Genomic DNA, 24,211 nt, shown 5'->3' with positions numbered 1-24,211 from the left:
CCCTATCCTAAGGAAGAAAATCCAGGCCGGGACTTGCAGGTCCCCGAGAGGCACCTCATCTTTACTTCTCTGGGGCACCTCTCAGTCCCTGGGTGCAAATCTTTGCTCAGCCCCTCTTTAGCTGTGAGACCTCAGGCAAGTTACTTTGCTTCTCTGTTACTTAGCCCTAGGTCATTCATTAGTCATCTGGGGATAAACAGTCTTTTCTTCATAGGTTTGTTGCAGGATTAAATCCATTTATGTGAAGTTTAAGCCCGGTTTCTGACTGGTGCCTAATAGCTCCTCAGTAGATCTGAGCAATGATACTATCGATAATGGGCAGCTCTCACTCTTCCTGAAGAATCAGCATGAATAACGGGGGATTGTTTTTTGGTTTTGGGGGGGTTTTTTTACAACACCTTTTTACTTTTTTATTTTTTGCAACATTTCAGTACATACGGCAGACTTTGCATCAGAGCAAATCATTTTCAGTGAACACTCAGTATTAGGTAGGTACAGTGTCTTCTCTTCAATGTCCTAGCATCGGTTGTCTGATAACAAAATAAAAAGACAAAGGGAGAAAAAAAATCCTGGCAAGGGGACAAGTTTCGAGTATTGTTTGAAAGCACTCATTGTATTCAGGTGGCCTGGGAGCCTACTGTAAACACAGAGAGATGTAAGGAGGAAATCAGAACCCATTGTGGGCCCATAAAATGGATGTCTTTTCAACTAAACAGATTGCTATCAGCCAACAGAGCCGACTCCTGTTCCTTTTGCCTGGTCATTTCCTTTGCTGAGTGTCCGTAAGAACCACCCACTTGGGTGTTTCTCAGGATTATAGGTTTTTAGGTCAAACAGAAACCCGGGGCAGTGCCTGGACAAGCCCAAGGCGTGGTTACATTATGCGCGAGCTGGATGACATTGACCCCGAGGCTGTTGTGCCCCAGTCTGTTGGATGGTCTGGCTGTGAGGCCACCGGCAACCGGGAGCCCAGGTTAGGACCTTTGCTCTGCAGTGGCTGCAGGTTTCCTGGTGGGCTGAACGCTCCTTCGCTGCAGAGGCTTGACCGTGGGCCTCCACGCCTGCTCCCTCTGTCCTCCTCGGGCAGCGCGGAATGGACGGGACACCGGAGCCTCTGGCCATGACCGTCCACCTCCTCGCCCACTCTGGCCATGGCTCGCTTCTGCAGCAAACTCTGGATCAGCTCCTGGACTGCATTTGCCCAGACGTCCGCCCCTTTCTGGTGTCAGAGCGGGTCAGTCCAGTGAAATACTATGACAAGTGCCACTCTAAGCGCTCCCGGTTCCCGGGGATGTCTGTCTTGCTCTTCCTGCACGAGAGCCTGGGAGAGGAGCGGCTATTTCGCGTTCTTGACTCCCTCCAGCACTGGCCGTGGCAGTGCTACCCTGCCCCGAATGCTCGGGGGAGGCCGTGTCCCTACGTTCTTGCCAACCAGGAGCTCTACAGTCTGGACAGCCAGATGCCGGTCTGGGGCGTGCGGCAGGTGCGCTGCGGCGTCGAGATCCTGAGGGTGACGGTCTACTGCAGCTTTGATAACTACGAGGATGCCATCAGACTCTACGAGTTGATCCTGCAGAAGGGAGCCACCGCTCAGAGGAGCAACTTCTGTTTCTTCGTGCTCCATGCCACCGAGCGCTTCGCTCTGCAGTTCTCCCTGGAGCAGCTGCCCCTCGGAATGTCAGTGGACCCCAAGGAGTCTTCAGTGCTGCAGTTCAAGGTTCAAGAGATCGGCCAGTTGGTGCCTCTTCTACCCCACCCGTGCGTCCCCATCAGCCGCACCAGGTGGCAAACACAGGACTACGATGGCAACAAGATCCTGCTTCAGGTATCCTGGGGTTTTGCCTCTGATCTGTGTAGACGCACAGGAAACTGTGATTTTACCTCTGAGATGGGCCTTCGTGATGATTTAAGGCAGTGGTTCTTAACCTTGCTGGCACATCAGAGCCCCTGGGGAGCTTGCAGAAATTCCCAAGCCACACTTGCACCCCAGGCCAGTTAGATCGGCATCTCCGGGGGTGCCTTGGAGGACTCAGATATGTGGTGTCAGGGTTGAGAGTCACTGATCTAATAAAATCCCCTCATCTGACAGATAACGGAGGTCATGCTCCGTGAGCTCGTAGCTGGCGCAAGAGGTTTGCAGGAGAATCAGACGACACCCCATCTCAGATTGTCCTTTAAAACTGTATGCAAATACTTGGCCCACGCTTTGGGTTCGAGAATAGTGTCAGCTCGTTCACATCTGACCTAAGGAGGCTGAGGTTGTCATTATGTTTGGGGATGTTAAGTTTGCAGTCCTGTTGACTTCAGTTTTAGTTTTTTTTTCCTGTTGACTTAATGTTTAAGCAGCTTGGATCACTGTCAGTTTCTCCCCAAATCAAGTTAGATGGTTAGAACTCCTTTAAAAAGAAAGTCTGGATATTAAAGCCCTCTTCTGTAAGCATCCCATTTAAGCCAGGCACAGTCATGATCGCTACCGTAATGGGTCGTCTCGCGTGGAGCGCTCTGTGGCTGTTGAGCCTTGCACCCCGTAGCTGCCTGGCTTAGCCTTGACTCCTTCATTAGCACAATGAAAGTACTATTAACCTCCTCCTAGAGTGTGGGCTGTTGTAATGCTTCAAGTGCTTAGGATAGTGCCCAGAATGCAATTTTATGCCATTTTAGCTATTATTATCTGTTATGACCTAGACTAAATGTTATTACATTGATTATTTAATTCTTACAACCACCTAGAAAGTCACAATTTTGCCCATTTTGCAGATGAGAAAACTGAGGTACTCAGTTAATTGTCTAAGGCACAAGACACAGGGAGGGAAGTGTCTACTCAGCTCCAAAACCCACGCAGTGACCCATGACCGTCCAGGGCTCGGTGGGTGTGTGTGGACTGTGAGTGAGCGCAGGCAGGGGGGGTGTGCTACTCACAGCAACATGTTCTGTGGCTTCTGTCCTTGAGAAACGGTCAGAAACCCCTTTAGGGCCTATTGGGTAAAGTAATAACAGGACGGAAGACGAATAGTCTTTCCCTTTGATTAATCTTGTTGTCATCTGCTTTGAGTTATTAATAACATGAATCCTATTGACTCTATATGAAAAGATTTTTAAATTATTTACCATCTTGTTCCCCTAAGGTGGACAGGCACTGCTTTTGTGTTTTATATTAACGCAGCCATTTCCGAGGCATCTAAAGTCTCTCCTTCAGCCTTGGTCAATCTCCAGCCTTTAAAATCAACCTCACTGTCAAACAAACGTTTAACACGTGTGTGCAGCAGGGAGCACGTTTTTCACTGTTCCTCTTTTTAAAATCAACCCAACCACCTTGGACCAGACGCTCTTCTCTAAACCAATGACTGCACCCAAGGAAATGGGAGTCTGTGGGCCAGCGTAGCTCTGAGGCAGAGGCTCTGCCCTCCACACGTGGACTGTCCGTGGAGTCAGACCTTCCTGGGACCCCCAGGGGAGAGTAAGAACCCCCAGCACGGCAGTAGGGGAACAAATGCGGGGTGGCCCAGGTGACGGATGTGGACCGGAAGAAAGAAAATAATACCTACTCAAGGGAAAACCATAACCACCAATTACCCTCTCCACAAGTGACCTTTCCTCAGGGCTGGAACGGCCACGCGTGTGGGCGTGCTAGACATGGTGAGGGCGGGCGACGGGCAAAGCTTCCTGAGGAGCGATACCTGGGCCTGCTGAGGCTGGACGGCCCGGAAGGAAGTAGCCAGATGGAGAAGGGAGGAGGGTGTTCCGAAGAGGAGACACCGTGGGTGACCGTGTGTGCTGGGGCCTTTTCTCAGCAGGGCATGTTCAGAACACTGCCTGAGGTTCTGTGTGGCTGGGGTGAAAAGAGGGGGTCGGGGGAAGAAGGGGAGCAGGTGGCTGGAGACCACATCATCAGGAAGGTGGTCAGCCACTGGAAGGTAAGCACCACGAGGGCGGGCAGCTCTCTGCCCACTTTTGTATTCCCGGTACCTGGAACAGTGTCGGCCACACGGGAGGCAAATGCAGTCCTGTGTGAATGAACCAGAGCCTTGCTAATAGCTACTGTTGTGTCCTTACTGCAATCGGCGGTCGCTGAGAGGGCCTGTGTGTGGTACTGACACACACGATTTGCTATGAGGATCGAAAAAGAGAATATAAATGGAGGTGCTCTGTGAAGTGGAAGCCGTAGGAGATCGCCCAGAAGCAATGCGATTATTGTCTGCGTGTGTAAGAAGCCACTCACTGTCTCACCAGACACACACAGTGAACAATTCCTTTCCCACATGACCTCCTGTCAACACAGCCGGTTGGACGCTTCTCAGAGTCTAGAATGTGTATTTTTGATGAGAGTGATAGTAGGGGGCATAGTAGATGCTCAGTGAATGAATGAATGTATCAATAAATGATCAAATATGCTCATGTTTCTTCATTCACCAAGTCCTCTTCCTGAGTGCCTACCCTGTGCCAGGCCCTGTTCTAGACCCTGTTCTCCATTCGTCTTAGTTCTTAACAGCTGCAAAAGTACGGTGGGTTGATTCTTCCCTTCCCACTTCTAGCAGACCTCTTTGTCCCTGTGTTTTTCCCACGGTTGCCCTGTGGGAGATGAGACAGCCATCCCTCCGTGACCCTTTGGTGAGGTGTTCGGTGTGACGTCACTCTGCCTTCTGTGTTAGCTGTGATGTGTGATGTTGGGCTGATGGGGGCCCAACTGTCCCGCAAGTGCCTGGAAAACCAAGTGGCCTATGGTAAATGCCCTGTCCCCACCTTGAGTGGAGGGACAGAAAGGGTTAATTTGACGGAGTTTGGGAAAGTTGTGTGGAGGATGTGAGACTTGGAGGATGACCGAACGAGGCAGTAGAAGGGTATAGGGCTGGAGAGTTCAAACGAGTTTAGGAGAGCGATTTTTGGCCCACTGAGTATGGGTGCAACAGGCATGAGAGAGGCGTTTATCAATGTTTTTAGAGAGGGGGTGGACATGACAGTCTGTAGTATGCACTTCAGAATGCTAACCCCGGTCCCATCACAGACGGTAGACTGGCCGATCCAGAGGCGACGTCAGGAATCCAATCAGGGGCCAGCGATGTTTTGAGTAAGAAGACCCACAATGGAAGTGTGAGGTTAAATATGCACTAGTTCGGGGTAGACGTAACAGATTTGGAAATGAATTAGACGTAGGGGTCAAAAAGAGGGAGGTGATGATGAGTCTGGGCACACTGGGTTTGAGATGCTTGCAGGTCATTCCGGTGAAGATATTCCCGAGTCAGGTGGCCTCTGAGAGCTGGAGCGTGGACTAGGGCATAGGCTGGGGCCGATGGTTGAAGCCCTGGGAAGAAGTGCTGTTATCAAGGAAGAGAGCGTAGAATGAGAAGGGAAAGAGAAGAACGAGTGAAGGAATGTGAGAAGGAGCAGCCAGAAAGCAGGCGAAGATCACGATGTCACAGAAGCCAGTATGTCATTTGGTGGCAGGCCATAGCCCCTAAGGTGCGATCTCTCAAGCGCTCTGGAAGAGGCCCCTAAGGTTCTTTCACCCTGCTCTCCTCACCAGGCCAGTGGTCTCTGGTGGTGTTGCCAATAACTCCCGGGAGATCGGCGCGGGCTGCAGGGCCAGCTTGCCTTCACTGGTAACGGAGGCCACCACCACCCCGCACTTACGGGTATGTCCTTGCCAACGTCTACACAACACTACCGAAACCAGGCTGTAATTTTCAACAAGATCTTTCCAAAAATTTGAGGATAAAAGGGGAAAACAACAAAACGTTCTGTATGGGGAAGGAAACTTACAAGCACCTCTGGGTGTCACCATTCAGAACTCCTTGGCCGAGACGTGACCTTGAGGTCCTTCCCCAGGTCTCCTCCTTGTGTTCTCCACACCCGTCACTAGGAGGTGCTCCAGGCCAAGCACACAGCAAGAAAAGGGTGGTTCTCTCTTAGCCCCTTGAAGGCCCACCTTCCAGGTCTTTCTTGACAAGGGTTGCCTGCTTCCCAAGATGAACGAAATGGGAAAGTTCACATGCATCTGCAGCTCCTGTCCCACAGTGGTGGTGTCTTGTTCGTAGACCTGGATGGGGGGCTCAGTTACACCAGTACATGAACCCAACATCAGCACAACCGGGATACCGAGTCTCGACAACAGACGCTGGTCATCAGCCATCCTTTCTGGCAGCTCTTCCCAGTTTATTCTGCCGAATGAGCAGGAACTCACACCTGCATAGCCTTCCTCCAGGCCTTGGGCTCACCTCTGAAGCCTCTACAATCAGTACTGGAGTTAGAGTCCACACAGCTCTCCAAGAACCAGTTTTTGATTTCATTGATTTTCTCTATTGGTTTCCTGTTTTCAGTTTGACTGATTTCTGCTCTAATTCTGATTATCTTTTCTTTTGCTTACTTTGGATTTTTAAAAAAGATTTTATTTATTTAAGATGAGAGAGAGAGCACGAGTGGGGGGAGGAGCAGAGAGAGAGGGACAAGCAGACTCTGAGCTAAGTGTGGAGCCCGACATGGGGCTCAATCTCATGACCCTGATATCATGACCTGAGCCGAAATCAAGTCAGATGCTTAACCAACTGAGCCGCCCAGGCACTCGTGCTTACTTTGGATTTAATATGCTTTTCTTTTTTCTAGTTTCCTAAGGTGAAAACTTAGATTACTGAGTTGAGGTCTCTCTTCTTTTCTAATATGTGCATTCAGGGCTATACACGATATATACACAAGCACACATAATTAAATACATTGTTGGTATTATTATTTTAAACAAACTATTTTGTTAGATCAACAAAGAATGAGAAAAACAGAAGTTCGCATTTACCTTCACTTATCGCTTCTTCAATGCTCTTCCTTTCAGGTTTCTGACCTTTATTATTTTGCTTCTTTCCAAAGAACTTGTGATGTTTCTTGCAAGGCACGCCTACTGGCAAACAAATTTCTTCAATTTCTGTTTGAGAAGGCCTTTAATTCTCCTTCACTTTTGAAGGAGAATTTCATAGGGTATGGAATTCTAGGTAGGTATTTCACTCCATTCTCCTCTCTCTTGCATGGTTGTTGAAGTGACTCTTGTTTCTCTCTCTCTCTCTTTTAAGATTTTTGTATTTATCTGAGAAAGAGTGCACACTCGAGTAGGGGGAGGGGCAGAGGGAAGGAATCTTCAAGCAGACTCCCCGCTGAGTGCAGAGCCCGATAGAATCCAATGCTCAACTGACCTAGCCACCCAGGCACCTCATTCTTGTCTCTTTTTTTCCTTTTCTGGTGTCTTTTTGTATGTTTTCTTTATCTTTGATGTTTATAGTTTGGAAAACAATGTCTAGGTGTAGCTTTTGTGGCATTTTTGTGCTTGGTGTTCTCTGAGCTTCCTGGATTTGTGGTTTGTTTTCCAACATTAATTTGGGGAACATTTTCAGTCCTTGTTATTTCAAATATTTCCTCTGTTCCTTTCTCTCTTTCTTGCCTTCTGGTCTGCCTACGATGCATCTGTTACACTTTGGGTAGCTGTCTCACAGTCTTTGGGTCTTCCGCTCTGGTTTTTTGTCTTTGTTCTCTTTGATGCTTAGTTTTGAAAGTTTCTTCTGAGGTACCCTCAAGCTCAGGACTCTTTCTTCATCTGTGTCCAGTCTACTAGTAAGCCCATCAAAGGCATTCTTGATTTCTATTACAGTGTTGTTGTTGTTTTAATTTGTCTCTAGTGTTTCTTTCTGTTCGTTCTTAGTATTTCTATCTCTGTTAATATTGCCATCTGTTCTTGCATGCTGTTTACTTTATCCATTCGAGCTCTTAGTACATTAATCATAGCTGTTTCAAATTCCTGACATGATAATTCCAACAATTCTGCCATCCCTGGTTCTGATGCTCACTCTGTCTCTTCAAATTGTGTTTTTTTACCTTTTAGTATGCCTTGTTTTTTTTGTTTTGGTTTTTTGTTTTGTTTTGTTTTTGCTAGCTAGACATGAGGTAGCAGGTAAAAGGAACTGCTGAAAATAGGCCTTTTGTAATGTGGTGGTGAGAAGTTGAGAGGGGAAGCGTTCTGTGATTAGAATACAGTCTTTTAGTGAGTCTGTGCCTTGGACTGTGAATTCACAAGTATTTTTAAGTTTTTTTTTCTCCCTCCTTTGCCAGGACAAGATGGCTAGAATGGGCTGGAATTGAGTATTTCCCTTCCTCCAGGTCAGTCAGGCTCAGGTTAGCTTCTGTTTAACTAGTTTTCTCTGAGAGCAGGCCTTTTAAGAATACAGTTTTCTGGTTTAGACGTGGTGCTTTTTCTCCTTCCCTTCCAGAAACACAAAGAGATTTTTCTCCAATATTTATTGTGAGCCTCTGGTCAAGCTCCTGGAGGGAAATCTCACAATCTTGCCAGGCCCCTCTACGACTGGGTCCCCCTGGAGTTTTGAACTGTCAGAGGTGTCTGCCCTGAGCCTGCCGCCATTCCTCAGTCACAGTTGAGGTTTTCCTCACCTGGCTCTGGTTCCTGCTGTGGCTTCCACTTATGAGTCTTTGCTCCGAGAAGCCATGATTCCCTGTATTTGTCCATCATCTCTCCAGTCTTGGGGCCCTGCTGTTTGCCCTGCATGCTCCCTCTCGTACAGATGCTGGAAGAGTTCTTGCTCTAAGGCCACCAGCATCAGTAAAGGTTGACAGTCCCTCCCTCGAAAATCTCTCTCCACTGCGGGCTTCCATAACCCATATCTTTAACTATGCAGTTAATCTTCTCTGTCCAGCTGTCCCTTTGCTGTTTTTTCCCAAGGACTCACCTCTTTCTTCCTGTCCCTGAATCAGGTTTTCTCACCCATGGTGGTTCTGACGTCTTGGACTAGATGGTTCTCTGTCGTGGAGGACTGCCCTGTGCATTGCTGATGTTAGCAGCATCGTTGGCTCTGCCACTAGGTGCCAGTAGCAATGACCCCGGTGCCCCCGTTGTGACAACTAAAATGTCTCCAGACCTTGTCAAATGTCTCTGGGGGGTGAAGTTTTCCCCAGTTGAGAACTGCTGTCCTCGTCTGAAAGTGTCCTTAAGATTAAGAAATACAGACCATCCCGTGGATTTAGTATCATCTTTGTTCTCCTTACTCCTGTGTTTGCATCTCTAGCTCTTGAGTTTTTGCTTATTTATTTATTTATTTAGCTTCTTTCCAGATCTCTGGAAGACTATTTGAACATAATGTGTCATCCTTATCTTACATTCACCGAGCAAAACCCAAGTCACCATCTCCCCCATCTTCTCCAGCTCTGGTCACTCTCTCCCCATTTGCTCTGGTTTTGAAACATTCTCACTATGAAAGCCTCTTTTTCCAGAAGCCCCACATTCAGTCACACCCAACTGTTTACTTTTCCTCTGGGGTCATTCCTCTTCTCCCTTCCTTCTTTAAGCCCGCATAGCTTTAAATACATTATTATTATGACATTCTCACTCTTTACTCTAGCTCCAGGCACCCTGTTTTATCTAGCACATCACAGATGAATATATTTTTAAACAACTGCTATGTGTATGGCTATCCCAACTTTCTTTCCAGAACTCTAGGCTCACTCCTGCACCCAGGTATTTTCTTCATTGTCATAAAATACACATAACATAAAATTTGTCACTTGAACCATTTTTAAGTATTGGGTTCAGTGCCGTGAAGTACATTTACAATGTTGGGGTACCGTCACCATAGTCTGTTTCTTCATCACACCAACTAGAAACTCTGTACCTATTATACCATAATCCACTATTCTCTCCTCCCTCCAGTCCCTGGTTACCTCTGTTCTTCTTTCTGTCCCTATAAATTTGCCTATCCTAGGCACCTCCCATATGTGGAATTATATGATATTTGCCCTTACGTCTGGCTTAGTTCACTCAATATGATGTTTTCAGGGTTCATCCATGTAGCGTGTGTCAGAATTTCATTCCTGTTTAGGCTGAAAATGTTCCATTTTATGGATATCTGCATCTATGTATTGCTGAAGCTGTTCCTTGTCCAGAGATGTCTTTCTCTTCCTCTTTATTTATCCATCCTTCAAGGCTCTCCTCAAATAGCAATTTCTCTCTGAAATCTGCCACGAAGCTCAAGGGCACATTGACTCCCATTTGGTGTACGTTTTACACGGAAATTTTTCTAACACGCAACTGATTACGTATTTTCTCATTCTTGCACCATATAATTTTGGACTTTTATGACTCCCTACCTCTTTTCAGAATTTTGTTGTAAATGTCTATTTCCAGTAGGCTAGTAGGTAAACAGCTGTTTCTGAAACATGGATTGATTGACTGCTGGTTTTCAGGAAATAAGTCTGTCTCTTCAAAAAAGGTGTATATTCCAGAAGCTAGTTTGGTATAAGCAAGCATGTGGTTCTTTTCATTTCATCAACAGACATTTAGCTAAGTTTGTCCTTATGTTCTTCATTAGCCATTGAAAAATGAAAGAACATAGGCTCTCATGAAGAAAGTAATTCATTTTCTTCTGTACCATTTCTTGAGCGTCCTTTCTCATTTCTGAGTCTCTCAGCTGTACACACTCAGACTCTATTTCTCCCTCTTTGTTTCTTTCTTTGTTTCTTTTCCATTCTCCATCCCCACCCCTAATGTATCCCACACAGCCACACACAAACACACACACACACACACACACACATACACACACTCATGTACACACTCCCATCCCTGCTCTTCTTATCACTCAATACTTGGGTTTATGCTGCCCTGAAAGAACACTTGGAGGCATTGCTTAGAAGGTTTTTACTCTTACAGAAAAGCAGGTTAACATCAGTGGTTTTGGTTAATCAGTTAAAGTAAGTACCTTTAATTTAAAGATCAATTAATTGGAAGGAACTGCTTTCAACTCTTAGGTAAGCAAGTTTGGCATTGTTTTTGGGTTTCTTATTATTGTATAATTTGTTTCCATTTAATTTTTTTCTCAGTGTAGGAAAATTCTCTTTTGCTATCTCTTGCAATCACTTCTAGTTAGAGACAATACTATCTCCATTCATGACGTGAATCTGTTCTTGAACAGCTTCATCATTTCTCAATGATGTATATTCTCTTGTTTCTCAAGTGTTTAGAGTCAAATGAGTGATAAATGATCTTTCTATTCATCAAGATAACTGCTAGCATTCCCTGAAACTTGAAAAAGCTAGCTCTCAATTTGTAACATTTTACAAATATTTCTTGGGAAGATGAGCTCTAAATGACTGGAATTCTTACAAAATGCGTTTCACTTTATTTTTTTGGCAAGAGGAGCCTTCTTCTCCCTTAAGGGATTTCTCTCAATCACTCAGCATTATGTTTCTCCTAGAAATTCTCCACTCTAACAGCACACATCTGCATTTCTACATTAATAATGTTGCATTCACTTGTGCTGTGTCATCTAAGGATCTTAGGCCTCTCTTTAAGAAAGAAAAATTGACATTTACTTCTCTTAAAAAGTTTGCAGAAATGGCCAAACATATGATGAAAGTCTTTTTGAATTTTCTTGATAAGACTTCATATCTACTTAATGTCAAATAATTAGGGGCCCAATACATAGATTCTACATTTCCATACATTTCTACATGTAAAAACTTATATTTTCTTAGGTGCTAAGCTTTACTTATGTATCCAAAAGACATCAAGTGATTACTTACCACGTGCTAGGCCCTATGCTAGGTACTGGAGATACAACAATGGAGAAGGTGATGGCAAGTTTAGAGGAAGATACAAATAAGTAAGTGTGCAGGTGCATAACAGTGTGGTAACTACTCTGATACGGCAGTACACGCTGCTAGAAGAGCTAGTGACAATACTAATTACTATGATAATGACCAACTCATATTTAACACTACTATGTCCCAGGCACTGTTGTCATTCAATCTTTTCAACGACTCTATGATGCTGGTACTTATGATTATCTTCTTTTATAGATGAAGAAACTGAGACATAAGAATATTAGGTAACTTGTCTAAGGTGCAACAACTAATAAGTGGCAGAGCCAAAATTTAGGGGACCTATCCCAGATTCAGTGATATCAAGAAAGCTTCCAGTGGAAATGATGTAGAGGGTGGAGTTGGCCACGGGTTTTTAGGAAAAAGGGTTAGAGGAGACATATCGCAGACAGAGGAAATAATATACATAAACATTGGCACTGGGAAAGAGCAAATGATATCCAAGAAGTTCAATTTTGGCAAGCGGAGGCTGAAAGGGAGGAAGTGGTGAGTGACCAGGCAGGAGGAAGAAGGGGCAGACTGTGAGGGTGTGATAAGACATATTAAAGGACTTAGATTTTTTATCTCAAGAAGAGTAGGGAGTCCTCTGAAACAGGAGGGTGGCATGATGAAAACTGTTTTTGAAACTCCCTTGTAGTGGAGTGGAGAAGGGATTAGAGAGAGGTAAGAGTGTCCTTGGGGGTCCCATCATCATACGACCATTGCAATAATTCAGACAAGAGATGACGGATCCTGACCTAGGGTTAATGGCATTGTACATGGAAAGACAGGAAGATCTGAGAGATCTCTGAGAGGCAGAGTCCATGGGAATGGATGACATGGGGAGGAAGAAGGGAAAATTATGCTCTTGCTTGACCAACATGGGACTAAAGTGTTCGAAGAAAGGGAAAAGACTAAAGAGAACTGAATTAGCAAGATTATGAGCATTAGCATGAAAATGAGTTCAATTTTGGACATGTTGAGTTTGAGTAGCTGGTTCCTAGAAGACAGTTGGATAAAGTATGAGGCTTAAAAGACAGATCTGAACTGTAGTTATGCTTTTGGGAGCCTTCATCATTTAGATAGTAATTGAAGGCATGGGTGTCCCTGAGAGTGCCCTGGGATGGCGTGTAAAGAGGAGAAGAGGACCCAGATCAGCACTGAAGAAACACAACATATAATGAACTGACAGGGGAAGAGGCTCCTTCAGTGGAAACTGAGAAGGGGTGGATGAAAGGAAGGAGAAAATCCAGAAGAATGTGTTGACATAGAAGTTTAAAAAGAAGAAGACTTCAAATGTAAAGGAGAAAGGTCAGCCTTGAAAATTCAACCAGAGCTCGGGTAACAATGAATGACAAGGAAGCTGATTGTGGATGATCTTGGCAAGAGCAATTTCAGTGGCTCGGTAGGAGGGAGAGTCAGTACTGTGAGTAGGGAGATGGGGGGAGTTAGTAGGATAAATGAGTGTGGATGAATTTTATAGGGAGGCTTGGCTGTGAAGGAGAGGAGAGAGAGCTGGAGGGGAGAGAGGGGATGGAATGCATTATTCAAGATAGACTTGAGCAGGCTGAACTGCTGTTGCAAAGGAGTAGGCAGAGCACCAGGAAGACAGAAAGACTGGAGAAACAAGGTAACAACATGGGAAAAAATGAATCATTCATAAGTTGGGGTGGCCGGGAAGGCGGGAGGCCACGGAATTCACAGTGCAGACAGACTGGTCCCTTTCCTTGTGGAGAGGACGGTGACATTGCAGGTGTGCTGGGTGAAAAGCAAATGAGAGTTGCTAGCTGATGATGGCTTTTGTTTTCTCTGTAATCTAGATGGTGAGACCTTCCACTGGGGGGTTGGGCAGAGGTTGTGCTGCTGAAGGTTTGAGGACAGTTCAGAAGGTTTGAAACAGCTGCCTGTGGCAAAAGGTTGGGGGTGGGGGGGCTAAGGAAACAAGACTGCCGGGGAGGCTGGGCAGAGTTGGAAACCACACCTTTATGGTGATGTCACTCTGAGCAGTCATGTGCGCTTCTTTGACAGTCTGAAGTTCAAGGCACAAGTTCAGAGAAGGTGGTAATGCAGATGCACCTGGAGCTGGGAGGTCTTGCGGAGGCTTTTGACAGAGAGCAGAAAGGGAGTGGTGGAAGGGAGTTGGAGGTCTTGGTGAGGAAATGGTTGAAGTGATGGTCTTCGGACTCCAGTTGACATGGAAGGAGATGTTGGTGCTGAAGAGCCGACCTAACAGGAGAGCTGACTGTTGGAGCAGTAAAGAGCATTCACTTTAACTTGAGTCCCTCAGAGGTGGAAGGCCCCTGGGAGCTAAGAATAGTTTTTCCATCTTTAAATGGTTGTGGAAAAAATGTCAGGACACATAAAAATTGCACAAGATTGGGCACCTGGGTGGCTCAGTCAGTTAAGCGTCTGCCTTTGGCTCATGTCATGATCCCGGGGTCCTGGGATCGAGCACATCGGGCTCTGTGCTCAGCGGGAGCTTGCTTCTCCCTCTCCCTCTGCCACTCCCCCTGCTTGTGCTCTCTCTCTCTGTCAAATAAATAAATAAATAAATAAATAAATAAATAAATAAATATCTTTTAAAAAATTGCACGATATTGAAAGTCAGCCACACCCACTTACCGCACTGTCCATGGCTGCTCTACAGCAGACTCGAGTCATGGCGAGAAAGACCACAGGTCCCCAGGGCTTCGGATATTGATTGCACGGCTCTTTACAGAAAACATTTGCCAGCTTCAATGCTAAAGGAATTGATGGAAGCAGCTTTTTTACTTTTTGCAGCTTGGTAACAGTCACTCCACCATTTCTATCAGAGAGAAAATTGACGGGAGGCCATGTATGTGGATCGCGTATATAAACACGTCCCATAATTTACTCATTTCTAGACCTGCTTTCTTACTGTTCTAATTTCTTCCTTCTTGCCTGGTGAGATACATATGTACCATTCTTTTTATTTTATTTTAATAAATTTTAAAAAAATTTAGAGCAGTGTTACATTCACAGCAAAACGGAGCAGGAAGTACAGAAAGTGCCCTGTGCTCCCCTACCGCTCGCAGGCACAGCCTCCCCCACTGTCCACACCCCACCAGAGCGCTGCCTTTGCTGCAGCTGATGAGCCTGCATAGACACATCATTATCACCAAAAGTCCAGACTTTATTTAGGGTTCACTCTTGGTGTTGCACATTTTAACGGTTTTGACAAGTGTGTAATGACATGTCTCCCCCATTGTAGTATCATACAGAGTAGTTTCACTGCCCTAAAAGTCCTCTGTGCTCTGCTTGTTCATCCCTCCTTCCCCTCTAACCCCTGCCAACCACTCACCTTTTTATGGTCTCCATAGTTTTGCCTTTTCCAGATGTCATATAGTTGGAACCCTATGTAGACTTTCAGATGGGCTTCTTTCACTTAGTAAATGCATTTAAAGTTCTTTTGTACATTATTTTGATATTTGGGCCAGACAGGGGTGGACCCTGGATACCAAATTCTAAGGGCTACTGGCAAGATAGAGAACATTGTCTTTTCCAGAAATCTTCTTGGTGAGAGTGTTGTGTAAGGAGTAGGGGATGAGGCTCCCGAGAGTCCAAGGATGGAAGATGGGCCAGTGAACTCCATTGTGCAGAGGGAGAGAGCAGTTACCTCTGGGGTAGCAGTTCTGCTGAGGAGGGTCTGTAAGTTTGAAACCAGAACGGAACTGCTAGAGATTAAGACACCACAGGTCCCATAGAGGCAGTCCCCCCTCTTTTCTTTGATGTTTTTCCGCGTGCCGCTACATATAGCCTATACTGTAAATAAATGGTGTCCCTAAATTTAAATAACATTGACTTAAAAGGTGTCTAATTATTAGTCTGCCCTGAGTGCCCCCATGTCTTGCAGTAGCTCAAGATACATATCATCAGCTTGATGGAAAAGGACTTTGGACGATTGAATTCTTACTGCAATCTTTACCTTGACTACACCCACATGTTTTGGTGGCTTTTGATTTTTGTTCTTATTTTTGCCTAGTTGGTAATACATCATTTGCAACCTCACGTGAAGCCACTAAATAACATCTGTGAACATCTCGGCATCATTCAAACAACACGATCTACGAGAACTGTGTTGTTGCATTTGATTCTGAGATCCTTCGCCTTGTCAAATGTTCGTTTAGGGAGTCAGAGAGAGATGTTTGGAACTGATACTGATAAATCTCATGATTAGATTGTACGTATTACTTCACTTCAACTGGCTTTATTGGAAGTCTGCTGTGGGCACAGGATGGCAGAGGATGAATGGGACATGGTCTGTTCTTGGCACTTAGTTAATGGAAAATATCTGCTGAATTTGTTTCTTTTCCCCTTGTCCCTTAGGTCCAAATGAATCCAGGACTTGGTGTCAGGAATGGTGAGCTTTCCTTTCTGAACGGCACCTCGGGAGCTGACACACTTCCCCAGGGTTCCCGGCTGATCCCTGTCTCCACAAGGAGGACCCTGGAGCCAAGATGCCGAAGGAGCCGGTCCAGAAGGCTCAAGGTGGGTTCTCTGGATTGCCCGGAGCCTGCTGAGAGCCCTGTGTCAGACAGCTTTAGTGGCAAATCGTGGAAAAGCCCTGGCTGCTCGTCCCAGGACTGGAGCTCTGCCATGGGCATCCGGGTGCATCCGCCTTCTCCCCACCTCCAACCTGGGGCCAGAGAAAAGGTCCTCAGCCCGCAAGATAGCTTTGAGAAGCTGGAGGCAGAAACAAATGTTGACACGGGGTGCACTGTGGTCAATTCTGAACCCCAACAATCTTTTCTGAGCAGATTTTCAAGGGATCTCCGGACCAGCCAGCCACCACCCCGCTTACTAGACTCCTCCTTGGGAGTAACTGCCTCCAAGAACAATAGAATCTTTAAGGCAAGGACCCATTCTTCATCACTTGCTGGCCAAAGGGATCTTGGTGCAAGGAAGATAATCTCAAAATGTCCCCTTCACCTGCCGGTCCAGGGTGAAGAAAAAGAAGAAGAATTCTTTATATAGCATAGAACAAATGTGGTTTCCTAAAACACAAGATCAGTTACAGTGTTCTAGAAATGGAGCAGTGACCTAAAATCAGACGTTTTCTTGGTCATGTGATGAGTCCTGAATGTTAGCCACACATAGTTCTGTATTGCTTTTATTTCAAATGTGCGTAGTCTAACGGTGCTGTGAAGTGTTGTTCATTTGCCGTCATGGTCATGAGGGAATGCAGCCAACACATAGGGAGAAAGCCCAAGGCCCTCTGTCCCTGGAGACACACTAACCCAGCTGGGTGCGTTGAGTTCAGCACCTATCAGGAATAATTGCAGCGTATGCAAATGAATCGGACGTGTTATGCAATGCTGATGAGTGGATGTAATTTGGTTTTAATTTTTACTTGGGTTGCATAGCTCATCCCCCTGGACAACATGGACTATTTATTCTTTAGTGTTTTTTAATTTTTATGTGACCTCCTTTGGTAACGAGGCCCTGTACACCACATAGCCTCTAGTGATTTTGCCTTTAAAGTTGTTTGCTTCTAGAATGAGTTCACACGCAAGTGTTTTGAAAATTACAAACAATTAATTTTTTTTCCTGTTTATGAGCAGAAACACTGCTAGTCAAGAGATCAGGTGGAAGATGAAAGCAAGGCTTTAGGATTTCCCTGCTCTTCCATTTCTCATTTGTTTCTGCACAACCCTAAAGGGGCCAGTGGTTCCCGTTTCTAACCAGAGAGGAATGTGATATGATTGGATGATTCCAGATCTTTACTCGACGTGGCAGGAAGATTGGATCGAATGGGTTGTTGGAGCAGGACTTGCATTCTTCTGGCCATGTTCAAATTCCTAAATTTCTTTGCAACACGCATTCATCCATTTATACATTCATTCATTCACCAAATATCTATTGAGCACCTACCTTTGAGTAAGACATGGATGTATGGTCCACATATGTTCTGTGGCCATCAAACCCAAAAGGTATTTATGGTCTCACCAGTAGAAATCCATTCTATCAGTACTTGAGAATATATTGAAGTCCTAAGTCTTCTGGGACCCTTTTCCACAGTTGATTTTCACACTTGCTGCTCGAGGCTGTAGTAAGCAGGTGGAGACTGGGCATATTATGAGTTGTAATTATAACCAAGATGGACAAATTCTCATTGCTTGTATGCTATATTTTTTTGTTGGATCTATACACACATTTTTTAAAAATCTGAGGTCTGTGTGTTGTGGTTGATGTATAAAGTTATTTGACCCCATGAACTTTATTCTCCAGGACAGATATTATGTAAGATTATAAACGCTGATTTAGCTGGGTCTTCTGGTGACCCTGATACTTAGTATACCCACTCGGGGAGAAGGACGAGTTCAGGCCCAAGGGTGAGTCTTAGAGCAGGGACACCCACTGAGCTTGGGTGCTCTGCTGCGCTTCAAAAACTGAAAAGGAGAGTTCCAAAGCCACAAAGACAAGACTTCTATGTTGATTTTATGTTTCTGGGCTCATGACCTCAGCACATTCCCATTCTCACTTTCTTTCTCCCTGGCCCCCAGATTAAAGTTAGATTTTAGGCAGTGGAATGAAGAACCTAATTTTGGTCTGATTTTCTAGAATAAGAGTTAAAAAAAATTGAAAGTCTGATTTAAATGGACCTATGGATCTGCCTTGAAAAGCACAGCAGGGGGGCAGTTCTGAAATTTCTTTCTCACTTTCTTTGAGGTTCCCTAAATTCTTTACCATAATACATGGGTGAGACTATGAAGTACATGGAAATTATGACGAATACTGGAAAATGTGAAGGAGTGCCTTACAAATTTGACTTGTAAAATAATACACTCTTAAAATGGCACTGACTCTGCTCCCCATCACAGGAATTCAAGTTACAACATGGTGGGATGGCCATTACAGTGGGTCAGGGTGCAAAGGTCCCACTTTGGGCCTCAGCTTTTAAATTTACTACTTATTGGACCTTGAAATGTCAGCGTCCTTGATCCTCTGTTGCCTTTCCTCTTGTAACAAAAAGTTGTTAAGGGAATCAAGATAATGCACGTGAAAGCATTTCGATACTGTTAAGCCCCATAAATATGTAAGATAGTAGTAGTATTACAAATGGTCCTTCAGACCCGTGGGTTTTTTTTAAATGTCATGCCAATAGGAGGGTTTTTTTGGTTTTGGGGTTTTTTTTGGAAACAACTTTTAGGAAAATCAATGATTCAATTAAAAAAAAGAAAAAAGCTCAGCTCTGTAAACATTTTTGCTATGTGTGCCATTTATTTATGTTCACATATCTAGGAGGGAAATTATGGATGGAAAGAATCAAATACATCCGAGAGTTCAAAAGAGATTGTATGTAACAGGAATAAGCTATGAACTAGTTTAATCCAATTTATCAAATTAGCCAGACTCTTTACTTACTTATGCTATATTTTTTAAAATATAAAACGTATCACTCTTTAAATCAGAGGGACTCTCAATAATCAGATCACTTTATATTTTTTGGGTACACTAAAAATGAGTTGCTTTGCAGTTGTTTGGCTATTTTAAACTTATTAACAGTATATCATACTTCTTTGCAAGTGTTATTTGGACATTGCTAAACATTAATAGAAATGATGGTGTTTGGAAACTTTTGAATGTGTTTGTCCATTAGGGACAGGAGAGCAGGTGATTTGGGGGTGGGGGGGGCAGGACAGCCCTCTATTTACAAAGGGAGGTGGGGCAGGAGCCTCGGCTGCTCCGCAGTCCACCCTTTGTTCTGATGGGACTTTGTAGAGGTATCCCGGTCCTTCCATGGCACCAACACTCTGCTCACCCCTTTTCCTTCCTTCCAGAGAAAGCCAGGAAGGGAAGCCAAAGAGAAGAGAATGGGGCCCATTTTCTGTTGATTAGAAACTCCTAAATTTCATCTCCGTGTTATAAAACCTATTCAGAAATTCCTGAGACAACTTAATACTGTCTGCCTTTCTTGAATCTTCTCTAAGTCCTCATGCTTGCGCTTTCTTTCCCTTTTCCTTCCTTCTTTCCTTCCTTCCCCTTTCCCCTCCCTTTCTGTTACTTTTCTTTCCTTTCCTTTTTCTCTTTCCTCCTTGGAATCCTCCCTCTCCCACCCCACCCTGTGCCCTATACATGGATTTGATACTTTCTTCATTCTTTGTTCGGTTTTGAAATACTCTGTCTTGGAGGCATCTCTCAGGATTCCTGAAGAGACTATAAACAGACCTGTTGGCTCAGCTCTGGGAGAATGAGAAAGAAGAGGCCACTCCTGCTCTCAGGAAATGCTCCCCACTTTCCAACTCACACTCAGGACTCTGCCCTGGGACTAGGAGGCCCACGTCACCTAGAAGAATGTTGGTCTCTCCATCCACGGCTCTCTCCTTTGACACCTACTGGACCTTTCTCTGAGGTCTGAGATGTTTCTGGGGCATCTCTCACAATTAGCGATTGAAAAAAATTGGCTGTAACAGCAGGCTGTGATGGCTCCAGAGAGCACATAACTAGGGTTCATGCATCAAGAACTCAGCCCTCACAAACTTTATTTTCAAATGTATCATTTAAAAGTCGAGTTATTCCAGAGACTCTATCTGGGCTACTGAAGACACACGAAGGTCTCTGGCTTAACGTGAGAGGAAATGTATTGTTTTTACAAGTCCCACGTCTGCCAGAGATGCTTCTGAGGTGTTTAAGGACACTAAATACTTCTAAAGGGGCCAAGGACATTATATGTGAAGATGATGGCTGACCTATGCAGCCCTTCCCACATGTGAGGTGCTCTCCTAAGTTTTTCGATCTTTACACCAATCCTTTGAGGTAGGTGCTATAATTATCTCCATTTTACGAGTGAGGAAACTGAGGCACAGCGATGTCAAGAGCCTAATCCAGAATTTCATGATGAGTCAGTGGCATGGCTGGGGTTAGAACACGGGCTGTCGGGCTGGAGTCTGTGCCCATAGACACTCCAGCCTCCTGCCCCTTGAAGTGGGTGCAAGAAGGGAGACCTCAGCTTCTCTTTGGTGCCCACACGGCCTCCACACCATGTGTCTGGACAATGGCATGCTGTCTCAGTTTCCTTTCTGCTCCTCAAACACACCCCACTCATTCCATGGCCCAGACCCACCCTGTGGGGGCTCCTCACCATTTAGGGTTCAGGTTAAAATCCCTGTTGCAGGACACCTGACCAGATCGCACCAGATATTGAAGTAATTCTGGAACCCAGTGCCAGGAGCAGAGCAGATGCTTTTACAAATATTTTGCTCAATGAATGCACAGCAAGGGGCGGGAACACAGATGAGACCTCCACTCTCTAGACGCCAGAGGTGAGAGTCGGTCCTAGGCAGCTAGGGCTGCTATGACGAAATACCACACCCCAGGGGGCTTAGACAACAGAAACGTGTATCTCACAGCTCTGGAGGCTGAGGCTGGGAAGTCCAAGACCAAGATGCTAACAGGGTTGCATTCAGGTGAAAGGTCTCTTCCTGTCTGGTAGGAGGCTGCCTTCTTGCTGTGTGCTCGCATGGCAGGGGACAGGGGAGGTCTCTTGTGCCTCCTATAAGGGCACTAATCCTATTCCTGAGGCCTCCACCCTTATGACCTAATTATCAAAGTCGCCAACTACCATCACAATGAGGATTAGAGCGTCAGCATAAAGTTTGAGGGACACAAACCTCAGTCCATAACTGAGGGGAAGCATTTCATCCCCATCTGTGTCCTAAGTGCCAGGTCTCCTCTGGACAAATCCATCTTTTCAACACATTTTTATGTGTTTCCTCCGTTTCTCAGGGGGGTACTTTTCCTCATTTACCCAGATCTATTCCAGCTGGTGGCAGCCCCGGCCTCATCTGGTCTGTCCCCTTTGGTGTAGGGGTGTCACTGTGCTTTCCCATCCTTGTTTGTGCTGCTCTGCCCTACCTGCAACACACTCCTGAGGCTCCTCCATCAATCCACGAGCGTGCCCTGTCCTCTGAGCCTGACTCCATGGACATGGTCGTCAGCTCCCGGGCACCTCCTGCCACCATCTCCAGGAGCTTGCCCATGCTCCCCGTGCCTCGGCCAGTGAGCCTCACTTCAAAGGCACAGGTTTAGTCTTTGAGAGATGCAGCCACACTGGACAGTCGCAGCAGAAATGACGCTGTTGCTCTCATCTCAAGATGTTGGAATTCTGCAGGCGCAGACTGTGGCTGATTCAAGCGAACCTCCATTATAAGTTATGGTCCGTTTTATGTCTTCTCACCAGATGGCATTTGCATCTCTGACTTTTCTCTTGCTTTGCACAATGGTCGGAGTCACAGAACTGAAGTGTGACTGAATTTCAGTAGGACTTTTTTTTTTTAATTTTTTAAAAAGATTTTATTTATTTATTTGACAGAGATAGAGACAGCCAGCGAGAGAGGGAACACAAGCAGGGGGAGTGGGAGAGGAAGAAGCAGGCTCATAGCAGAGGAGCCTGATGTGGGGCTTGATCCCATAACGCCGGGATCACGCCCTGAACCGAAGGCAGACGCTTAACCGCTGTGCCACCCAGGTGCCCCTCAGCAGGACTTTTTAACAAGGTGTGCAATTATTTACCTTGTTTCACCCTATCAAGAGTCTGTCCCTAGAGGCCACTATTGTGACAATCTAATCACGGTGGCGGCAGCTCCAACCTCTTTTTACCCCTCTACATCACCCCAAAAGAGGACAAAGAGATAATTTTAAATTAACTTATGTTCAGGAAATTTCCCCAAATGCGTCTCAGTAGGAGGCAAAACCACCAAAAACACGACCCATGCTGTGTGGGAGTTTTGTTTGTTTGTTTTCATTGTTCATTTTTCATCTCCTTTTCCTGAAGGAAACAAAACTTGTACTGCAGAATGGTACCTCAAAGCATAACAAGGTAGCCAATGGATTTGACACGACAGGTCACATGTTGGCCAGCAGTCCTATCACGGCAGGAGGACCAATATCACCAAGCTAGCAGGAGGTAGCAAACATCCCTAACACCGAGTACAAACACTTCCATATGCAGAGAGCTTGGCCATGCTTTGTAAAAAGAGGGTCCCTTCACACCTGGCAGAGTGAGGGGACATGCAACATAGACCCGGCCAAGCACGTGCTCTCCTCTGGAGTTCCGAGGCTCCTAGCCGGAATGGGAAAGTTCATTTAGGTAAGCGGTGGGATAAGGAGGAGGTTAGGCAGCAGAGTTCTGGTCCTGGGGCTAAGTGATGTCGGCTCTTTGGCTGAGCCCTTATCCCAGATTGGTTCTGGGGCTTGATTTTGATTGTGATTCTGCCTGTTCACCTTCTTATTGTTCTGGTGCATTTTCTGAGCCCAGTTCCCCAGCCTTCTGATAAATGAATTCTCAGCTTAAATCAGCCAGCATCAGTCCTGTTTATGCACCAAATAACTGAGATCAATACGGAGTGAAGCGCTAATGGGGGTTAAGGCCAAGTACAAAACTGGGGCACTGTATTAGGGAATTGAATTTTCAAAGGGATAGACAAAGATGTTATCAACTATTCATTTGGGGGTTCGGTGTCTCTTTGAAGTTTTCTTAGCTTTGATTCTTTTGACTCTTTTCCTTTTGGATTGCTTCTTTCCTCTCCCTTATGGCTGTGGCAGGAAGACCTGCCCCCTCTCCTTTCCCACGCTAAGAAGGAAGCAGGATGGGATCCACGGAAGGGGGTAGGGTCCCTTCTGAGAAGTGCTCTGCCTCTAGACTTTTGTCCAGGCTACACAAAAGGAATCCAACATGTAGTCTGGCATAGGTCACCAGAGCAGGGCCAATTAGAACCCTTTCATTCACATGCAAGAGAGACTGAGAACCTATTTAAACAAAAATGGGCAAAAAGGAAAGCTATCGGGTCACGTGACTAAAGGACTCTGTCAGGCAACCACAGCGTCAGGGTCACGTCCCACCAGCTAGCTCCCCAGTGAAGAGAGGGTCTTTCCCCAGCGCTTCAGAAGAAAATTTCCGGAGAGACCTCTGATTGGCCTGGCCCGAGTCACATGCTCACCCCTGACCCAATCACTGCGCCCGGATGATGGAGTTCACTGGTGAGGCCATGGTTCTGTGTCTATTTGTGGGAATGAGATCTGGGGGGGACAGGAGGAAGGGAGGCAGCCCCACCCGAACACCATGGAAAGGGTCCCCGCAGCAAAGACTTTCTATTAATCGGAGGAAGTGAGAAGAGATGTCAACAGACAACAAAAACAGGTGTCCACTCCTGACGCGAACTGTAGTGCTAACAAAGGAAGAGCATCCCCGGCGTGGTCCTCGTGAAGAGGACCCCGGAAGCGGCTCCTGGTCACCCCTTTTTTACAAAGAACTTGCCTTTTGACTACGTGAGAACTTCCAGCAGTTGGCCTCCATCAGTCTGTTTTGTTTTCTTTAGAGCCTGTGTTAGTTTCCTAGAGCCGTTGTACGAATGACCACCCACGCTGTGGCTTAAAGCAACGGGAAGTCATCCTATCACAGCTCTGGAGGCCACAAGTCTGAGATCAAGGTGTTGGTGGGGCCGCACCACCTCCGGAGGCCCAAGTGGAGAATCCTTTATTGCCTCTTACAGCTTCTCCCAGTGTCCTCGGCTCGTGGCTGCGAAAGTCCAACCTTTGCCTCCACCTTCAGTCACCTTGTCCTCCTCTTTAT

At 45.7% G+C, this 24,211-nt stretch overlaps 1 protein-coding gene across 1 annotated transcript; it reads left to right on the top strand.

The window, feature by feature from the left end:
• Nucleotides 1-811: 811 nt before the first annotated feature.
• On the top strand, nucleotides 812-18,839 carry FAM124B (family with sequence similarity 124 member B). Its single transcript, XM_026491821.4, has 2 exons — nucleotides 812-1,825; nucleotides 15,967-18,839. The coding sequence occupies exons 1-2, from the start codon at nucleotides 1,094-1,096 to the stop codon at nucleotides 16,612-16,614; spliced, it is 1,380 nt and encodes a 459-aa protein (XP_026347606.2). The 5' UTR covers nucleotides 812-1,093; the 3' UTR covers nucleotides 16,615-18,839.
• The last annotated feature ends 5,372 nt before the right edge of the window (nucleotides 18,840-24,211 follow it).

This window comes from Ursus arctos, unplaced genomic scaffold (genome assembly GCF_023065955.2).
Source record: "Ursus arctos isolate Adak ecotype North America unplaced genomic scaffold, UrsArc2.0 scaffold_1, whole genome shotgun sequence".
Lineage (NCBI taxonomy): Eukaryota > Metazoa > Chordata > Mammalia > Carnivora > Ursidae > Ursus > Ursus arctos.
Note: the sequence above shows the minus strand (reverse complement) of the source record. Positions and strands in the feature narration are given on the sequence as shown.